The sequence below is a fragment of the Eriocheir sinensis genome, unplaced genomic scaffold, assembly GCF_024679095.1.
Source record: "Eriocheir sinensis breed Jianghai 21 unplaced genomic scaffold, ASM2467909v1 Scaffold1098, whole genome shotgun sequence".
Lineage (NCBI taxonomy): Eukaryota > Metazoa > Arthropoda > Malacostraca > Decapoda > Varunidae > Eriocheir > Eriocheir sinensis.
Genome location: NW_026110405.1, coordinates 10,918 through 20,000, shown reverse-complemented (window position 1 = coordinate 20,000; position 9,083 = coordinate 10,918). Strand labels below are relative to the sequence as shown.

At 45.9% G+C, this 9,083-nt stretch overlaps 1 protein-coding gene across 1 annotated transcript in view; it reads left to right on the top strand.

Annotated features, from left to right (window-relative positions):
* The window catches only part of LOC126989207 (ankyrin-3-like), an 82,980-nt gene extending 78,106 nt beyond the window's left edge, over positions 1-4,874 (top strand). The window contains exons 6-9 of the mRNA XM_050847814.1: positions 1,986-2,401; positions 2,892-3,014; positions 4,127-4,199; positions 4,738-4,874. Coding sequence (XP_050703771.1) covers positions 1,986-2,401; positions 2,892-3,014; positions 4,127-4,199; positions 4,738-4,874 — 749 coding nt within the window. The remainder of the gene's footprint in view (positions 1-1,985; positions 2,402-2,891; positions 3,015-4,126; positions 4,200-4,737) is intronic.
* Positions 4,875-9,083: the final 4,209 nt, after the last annotated feature.

The window sequence follows — 9,083 nt, the reverse complement described above, 5'->3', positions numbered from 1 at the left end:
CTCTCCCTCCCCTCCTTCTCCTTCCTCTCCCTCCCATCCTTCTCCTTACTCTCACTCCTCTCCTTCTCCTTCCTCTCCCTCCCCTCCTTCTCCTTCCTCTCAGTCCTCTCATTCTCCTTTCTCTCCCTCCCCTCCTTCTCCTTCCTCTCCCTCCCCTCCTTCTCCTTCCTCTCCCTTCCCTCCTTCTCCTTACTCTCAGTCCTCTCATTCTCCTTTCTCTCCTCCCTCTTCTCCTTCCTCTCCCTCCCATCCTTCGCCTTCCCCTCCTCTCCTTCTCCTTCCTCTCCCTCCCCTCCTTCTCCTTCCTCTCCCTCCCCTCCTTCCTCTCCCTCCCCCCTTTTCCTTCCTCTCCCTCCCCTCCTTCTCCTTCCTCTCCCTCCCCTCCTTCTCCTTCCTCTCCATCCCATCCTTCTCCTTCCTCTCCTTCCCCTCCTTCTCCTTCCTCTCCCTCTCCTCCTTCTCCCTCCTCTCCTTCCCCTCCTTCCTCTCCCTCCCCTCCTACTCCTTCCTCTCCCTCCCCTTCTTCTCCTTCCTCTCCCTCCCCTCCTTCTCCTTCCTCTCACTCCTCTCCTTCTCCTTCCTCTCCCTCCCCTCCTTCTCCTTCCTCTCCCTCCTCTCCTTCTCCTTCCTCTCAGTCCTCTCATTCTCCTTTCTCTCCCTCCCCTCCTTCTCCTTCCTCTCCCTTCCCTCCTTCTCCTTCCTCTCACTCCTCTCCTTCTCCTTCCTCTCCCTCCCCTCCTTCTCCTTCCTCTCCCTCCCCTCCTTCTCCTTACTCTCACTCCCCTCCTTCTCTTACCTCTCCTTCCATTACTGCACTCTTCGGGCATTGGAGCCAATCTGATCGCGTGGATTAGAGATTGGCTCACTGACAGAAAACAACGAGTACTACTCAACGGACAGCCTTCCGATTGGCTTCCAGTCACTAGTGGAGTGCCTCAAGGATCAGTGCTGGGACCCATCCTCTTTATCATATATATCAATGACCTAGAATCAGGATTGAAATCCACAATTAAAATTTGCAAATGACACCAAGGTGGGTGGAGAAGCCTTCACAAAGACCGACTGCGTAATCATTCAGAAAGACCTCAATCACGTTATCGGAAAAAAGGCAAATGTCTTTTAATGTTGACAATGGCAAAGTCATGCACATTGTGTCCCAAAATAGTAACCACAAATACATCATGAATGGGAGACCTCTGCAGGCGATGCAGGAGGACACTGATCCTTGAGTCACTATCAGCAGTGACCTGAAACACGCGAATCACTGTAAAAAAGCATACAACAAAGCCAACACTATGCTCGGGCTCACAGCGAGGACCTTCGAGTGTAAAGCATCAGACGTGATGCTTGCCTTGTATACTTCCATGGTAAGACTGCACTTCGATAATGCAGTACAGTTCTGGTCTCCTAATTACAGAAAGGACATTGCTTTACTGGAAAGGATTCAACGACGCGCCACAAAGATGATTCAAACCTTAAGGGCTCACCCGTACGAAGAACGACTCAAGCGACTCAATATCTTTACATTGGAGAAAAGACGCCTACGAGGGGATATGATTCAAGTCTTCAAGTATCTGAAAAAAGTTCAGTAACGTCGATTACTCCAAATTCTTTGAACTGCAAACCAACTCAAGAAATAGAAATAACGGCTTACCCATTCAGTCGAGTCGATGTAACACAGATATTGGAAGGAGATTCTTTTCAAACCTAGTCATCCGCCACTGGAACAATCTTCTCTCAGAAGTAGTAAATGCGAATACCATCAACTCCTTCAAATATAGAATCGACAGTCATTTCGTTGCGTCGGGAGTAAATTGAATAACGAGGTGCTTTCATCTGCTCCTCAATATCGAGGTGCTTTCATCTGCTCCTCAGGCCCCAAGTGGCGGTCGAGCAGATTAAATCACCAAAGCGGGCAACCTCGTAATGAGCCAATAGGCACTCTGTTGCCTGCATTTCCATGTTTCCATGTTTCCCCCACACAGGATGGACGGCCCTCCACTGGGCTGCAGTAGATGGTGAAGCTGAGTGTGTGTCTACCCTCATCCCGGTCACGCCGCCCACCCCCGAGCTGCTGCAGGCCGCCGACGGACACACCCCGGTGCACCTCGCCAGCTTTTATGGCCACGAGGCTGTGCTGAAGGCCCTGGAGGGGGCTGGCTGGCCTCTTTACGCAATGGACGGCGATGGCCTGACACCCCTGCACTGGGCTGTGAAGGCAAGGCGTCTGGACGTGGTCAGGTACCTGCAGGATAAGGACACGGCACCCAGTACGGGGGCCGGTGATGACCTCACGCCGCTGGACTTGGCTAAGAGGCAGGGAAAAGACTTAGCAGCGAGGTGGCTGGCGAGGAGGAGCAGCGCGATGCAAGGGGACGCCGCCCACAGCCTGCTCCCCGAGGTGGGTTTTGGCACGCTGTTAGCATCTATCTCGCTATCGATCTGTCTGTCTCTACCATGTGTCTGTCAATGTACCCCCTTTTTTCTTCTCTCTCTCTCTCTCTCTCTCTCTCTCTCTCTCTCTCTCTCTCTCTCTCTCTCTCTCTCTCTCTCTCTCTCTCTCTCTCTCTCTCTCTCTCTCTCTCTCTCTCTCTCTCTCTCTCTCTCTCTCTCTCTCTCTCTCTCTCTCTCTCTCTCTCTCTCTCTCTCTCTCTCTCTCTCTCTCTCTCTCTCTCTCTCTCTCTCTCTCTCTCTCTCTCTCTCTCTCTCTCTCTCTCTCTCTCTCTCTCTCTCTCTCTCTCTCTCTCTCTCTCTCTCTCTCTCTCTCTCTCTCTCTCTCTCTCTCTCTCTCTCTCTCTCTCTCTCTCTCTCTCTCTCTCTCTCTCTCTCTCTCTCTCTCTCCCCCTGTCAGTCTCAATTAGTGGTAAAGTCAGTGTCGCCTGTCGTTGCAGGTCACGCCCAGTGCCGGGGTGAACGCTGCAGCAGGTGACGACACGCTGCGGCCAGAGGACGTGAGGAAACTGCTTGGCTTCAGGGAATGGCTGATAGACTACTGGAACGACCTCAACAGGAAGGTAGGAAACGTTAACAATCATATCAGTCATATAATTATGTCGATGCTTTTTGGTTATTTTTCATTTTAATTATTATTATTATTATCATTATTATTATTATTATTATTATTATTATTATTATTATTATTATTATTATTATTATTATTATTATTATTATTATTATTATTATTATTATTATTATTATTATTATTATTATTATTATTATTATTATTATTATTATTATTATTATTATTATTATTGTTATTATAAGTGTTTATATTCTTATTATTAATGTTTTTGTTGCCATAGTTTTCATCAATATATCATTATTATTATTATTAATATCTTTTTTATTATTATTATTATTATTATTATTATTATTATTATTATTATTATTATTATTATTATTATTATTATTATTATTATTATTATTATTATTATTATTATTATTATTATTATTATTATTATTATTATTATTATTATTATTATTATTATTATTATTATTATTATTATTATTATTATTATTATTATTATTATATTATTATTATTATTATTATTATTATTATTATTATTATTATTATTATTATTATTATTATTATTATTATTATTATTATTATTATTATTATTATTATTATTATTATTATTATTGTTATTATTGTAAGGACATCTTCGACAAGTTGAGTGCAGGAGGAGGGAGGAAGCACGGGTGTGTTTGAGATGAGTTCATTCCCGACTAGTTTCGCTTTCGCTTCTTGAGAGGAACTGAGGTGGCTTTTTTTTAGAGAGAGAGAAGAGGGGGAAGAATTAGAAGAGGGTGGGTGAGGAAGGTAAAGGGAGAAGTAAAGAAGGAGTAGGAGGGAGAAGAGAAGGCGGGAAGTCCAGCTATCTGGGGCTTTTTATGACACTTTTAGGCTTACAATCAGTTCATGAAGCTGAAGTTTGGTTGATACATTGTTTGGCACGTAGTCGACGTTATGTTCACAACAGGTTCTTATATGTTTGATTTCGGAGGAGTCACGATTTTGTTTACATTTGTGTTTTTCGGCGTAACGTGTAGTTGTGGTGTTTGCGTATAGCTCGCTAGCCGAATGTGGATGCCGTGATTCTGGAGTTGCTTCCTTGAGGTGGCTCAGATTCAGTGGAGTAGCGGTGCAGGCAGGGAGTTCATTGCGGCAAGGCTGCTTGGGAGGTTTCTGTGGTACCTGAGTATGTTGTTCGCGTTGTCAGTGAGGGTGTCGAAGTGGTGTATGTTGAGCAGGGCAAGTCTTTGCCATATATTTGTGGCTCTGTTGTGGATACGTATGTTGAGAGGGAGAATGTTTGTTGCTATGTGGATTTGCTCTGTGGTCATGGCGTATGGGTGATATTGGTTGGTGGCAAAACGTAAGGCTGTGTTCTGGACCCTCTGGAGTTTAGCGAGTTGAGTGTTACTGAATCTCCCGGGATGTTGAGAGTTGAGCCATCTGAATTGACCTCCCTGGATAGCCGACGATTTGAGTGACATCGTCGGCGTATGAGATGATGGTGCCTCTGAGTGGGGGAGGGGTATCTCTGGTGTGGAGTGAATCGCGTCGGGGAGAGCACACTGCCCTGAGGGACACCGCAGCTCAGGTCAAAGCTGTCACCGAGGTAGTTTCCAAGTCTTATTCTCGCCGACCTATCATCTAGAAAGTCGCATAAGAGCTTTTCCAGAATGATAGGAAGTCCGAGGTGTAAGATTTTGTACTTCATCCCAAGGTGCCAGACTTTGTCGAAGGCTTAGGTGATGTCTCTCAGGACGAGATGGCACTGTCCCCCGTCAGCTTTCTGTTGGGCGACAGTCTCGGTATCGAGAGCGAGGGCGTGCGTGGTTCCCCTGCCTGGGCGGAACCCAAACTGTAGGTCTTTGTCGATGTTGGAATCTTCAAGGAATGTCCTGAGTCGGTGGTCAAGAATTCACTCAAATATCTTCCCCGGCTCTTCAAAGGGGGATATTGGCCTGTAGTTAGCGGGGTAGTGAGGGTTTTTACCAGCTTTTGGTATTAGCTTCAACGTGGCCTTCTTGAGCTTGTCGGGGAAGTAGCCTGCTGAAAGGGCGGCATTGAGAGTCTTTGTTTAAGTATGCAATGGCTTTAAGGGGGAGGTGTCTTAAGATGGCTTTATTTATGCCACTTTGTCCTGGTCATGTCTTTTTCATGCCTTTGATTATGGAAAGGATGTGTTCGGATGTAGTTTCAAAAGTGAGGAAGTAGTTGTCAAAATTAGTCTGCTGGGGTCTGCATTGACATGAGGGGAAAGTCTATGGAGTTTATTGGCGAGAAAGTCATGTACTTCAGTCTCTGTCTCCTCGTCGTCCCAGTCTTCGTCCGCGTCACTGAAAACATCTTGCCAGTGATTTCTGTGTAGCGTCTCCTTCTCGTTGTTGTCGTACACTTTGCCGCGTGTGGGGGAGAAGAGGTTGTGGGGTTCGTCGTGTCGGTTCCCATGAGTTGTTTTGTCTTACGCCAGAAGGTGGCTGGGTCATGGTATAGTGAGGCTGTCTCCGCAATGACCTCGCCCCAGTGGGCGCGGCTGTCGCTCTTCAAGTGTTGTTGTAGCGTGAGTTGGAGCTGTTTGTGGCGTCTATAGAGAGGATTGGTCCAGCCGTTGGTGTTGGCCTCATGCTGTATGGCTTTGTGTTGTGCTATTAGGGTGCGTGTCGTGTTACTCAAGTGACAGTGTGTTAGAGTTTTATGGCGTGTTGTAGAAATGTTGTTTTTGACTGCGGTCACAACTGTGTTGTACCATTCTTGAATATACGTGTCGATGAGGTCAATCGAAGCTGCGGGTTGACGGGAGAGTCCTTGAGTTTTTCAGCGATTTCTGTGTGAAATTGATCCCAGTTGGCCTGGCTGAAGTTTTGTCTGGGGCGTGTGGGGATTTGGATGGGAGTGGTAGAGATGGTAAGGATGACAGGGATGTGGTCGCTCATGGTGATGGGGCCTTGAGTAATGCTGATATTGTGATAAGTGTTGTTGTTTGTAAGGATGATATCCGGTGTTGTGGCTGTGTTGTGTGCTATGTATGTGGGGAGGTGTGGGCCTATGTGTGAATGGTTCGTTGGTTAATCAGATGTTGTATTTGTCTTCCTTTGGTGTTGGTATGCGAGTAGCCTAGTATCGGGTGGTTGGCGTTGGGATCGGCTATCATGTACGCAGGGATCTGTCTCCTGAAGATACGAAGATGATGACCTTGCCCGTGAGAGTGGTGATCTCCACCGCGAGGGCGTCAGAAATGAAGTCATCAAGTAATTTAAAATTTTGATTGTGCTTGATGGCGATCGCAGTGCCGTCTGTGTGAGACCCTCGAGGAGGGCGGGGCGACTCGGCTGGGAGGAACGGGAGCCAATGGGAGTGGCTCTACCCTCGAGGTGGGCGGGGCGACTCGACTGGCTGCGCGCGCCGCCTCCAGGAGCGGGAGCCAATTGCTTGCCTGTTTTATTACACTGCAATTATATAGTTCATCTAGGGCAGAGGTCTGCAGCCGGAATTCGAGAAGAGCCAATTTCTTCAAACTTGACAGAAAAGCAGTGCTGCTGGAGCAGCAGTGTATATTATGAATCGTAATTATGAAACCCTCAAATTTTCCTCCTCCATATGAGTTAATAATAGTACATCCGTAGACAAGGTAATCAATTACACGATATTATTCTAGTGCTTGCCTATTGTCCCCCCTCTCACCCAAAGCAGGTGCAAGGGTTTTGGTGGGAACACGAAATGCGTCGCAATCATGTAGCTTTAGAGTTTGTGGGGATGAAGAATGTCCTCCATGTAGGGAAAACCCTTACATTCAGGGATTTTCTTATCACGAACGGAAACCACGCGATTTCCCCCATGCTCGCCTCGTTCGCCACCCTCCCCACCCAATTCATGAACCCTTAGCCCCAAAAAAACAATCTGCCAAAATTACGGTCATGGGCAAGGTTCTTCATTCCAAGTCACTGCCGCGGGAGTCGTTTTCTTTGCACTTTGTTTTGCTGCTGACTGCTGTTGTTGGTGGTCATGCAAACTCTCGTACGGCACTTCCAAACTAGACGAAAATGTAACAATGAGAACCAATAAATTAACACTTTGATATATCAGGTTACATTAATTAAAAAAAAAGAGCGAGTACACACAGCTTTAATAATGTGCCTGATCTGTTTGTAATAAACCAATAAGAAATCCACTGACAAATTTGTTCGATGGCGACTCTGGCAATGATAATAGGCTCGTCCAATCAGAAGGCGCTATTTTGAAAGTCACTGTATTGGACCAATCAGAGCACTGCCTTAGCAAGAAGGGAGTCAGCTTAGGTTGGATGTCCGAGAGTGCGGGTGTTGTGTTGAGTGGCTGGGCCGTGACGGGAAATATCAGCAATAAGCAAACCTGAAAAAGAGGAGGGAGTCAGTTGATTACTTGGACTGTCACAAACTATCAAACTATCACGGCAGGAACGAAGCCTCAGTAGAGAAACAGATTCGTCCCTATAAAGAGCAGGCTTGAGGTAAGATAATGGGAGGAGGAGGTTGTTAGGATTTGTTTTCTTTCTTTTTTCGTAACAGGAACAGATGGATAAGTTGGCCTATGTACTGCGCGTTGTCTGTGTATGTTATCGTCATTCTCTCTCTCTCTCTCTCTCTCTCTCTCTCTCTCTCTCTCTCTCTCTCTCTCTCTCTCTCTCTCTCTCTCTCTCTCTCTCTCTCTCTCTCTCTCTCTCTCTCTCTCTCTCTCTCTCTCTCTCTCTCTCTCACTTTTCTATGATAACTTGGACATTTTTAAGTAGGTAGCAGGAGCCGCACAGGTCTCTTGAAAGAGCCGCATGGGATAACTGAGGCCTTCAGTGTGACGGATAGCAATGACTTTGCGCTGGTCTTGTGAGGTCTTCATTGCGACTAACGTGAGCATGACTTATTGCAACCATCAAATCAGCACAGGCTGGGAACGTATCATATGCAGTGATGGGTTCAGGTGCGTCATCACCATCAGCGGCACCAACCTTTCCGAGGCGACCAGCCACGATCGACTCATTTTCACATCCATGGTGCCCAGGTGTTCGAGAAGCCTATGGTGAGAGTGTACATTAAACAATACTATGGATATATAGAAAATGTACATTTAAAGTATTTACAACGCGAAATATTAGTTATAATTATGTTTGCCAATCTACGGGTTTCCTAATTCTGGAGAAGAGCGAGTGATTGTTAGTCTCACGAGTGTCTTCACCGGGTGAGCTCGGTGCTTGTGCGGCAGGAGGAAGGTTGGGAGTCTTGTTGGAGGCGTACACACACTCAAACATGTATCGTTACACATTCAGCACTATACAAACTGACGCCAAGGACGAAGCCGTTGATAACATGCTACTCATGTTGGTATCACTGCTCATGTTTGGTGTGGCTTCACTAGCCTGAATCAAGTGAGCGGGACTCGTAAATGAAGCAGTAGAATTTGAGTTGGCTCAGTAACGCTTCAGGAAACACACAGGTGGAGTCTTAGTCGAAGTAAATTGGTCTGTGTTGTATGTAGCACTATAATATTGTCGTGTTTGGCTGATGAAATTATCCTGTAAAACCACACACAGGTGAATAGTTAAAATTTCGTCCAGTTTGGACACCATATAATAAACACCTTGCGTTATTGTTAGTCTTTTTCTCACCAACAATCAATGCTTTTAGCGTTGCAATCTGAGCTTTTTTTTTTTTTCCAGATGCCAACAGCTTGTTCATGAGAGAAAAGACATGCTCAGTGGAAGCATTAGTTCCAGGTTGTCACATTATGAACTGAACTATATCTGACATGCATTGATGGATGATGTTTTTTCTTTGACATGGGGAATACTTTTACCCACCGCTGTTATGTATATCATATGAACATTATTGTTTTATTATTTGTGAATGTAAAGCTTGAACAAGTGGCACTCAAACCACTCCGTAATATTATGGTGATATCTGGTATCTCAGTGTCTCCCTCTCTATCCCTCCCTTACGGGGGTCCTGTCCTGCTCCCCCCAGCCGAGCTGAGGTGGTGGGGGTGATCGCACTTTTACCAACCCTGCCGAGATTACCGGGTTGCTCAGTGTGAAATTCGTCCGGCC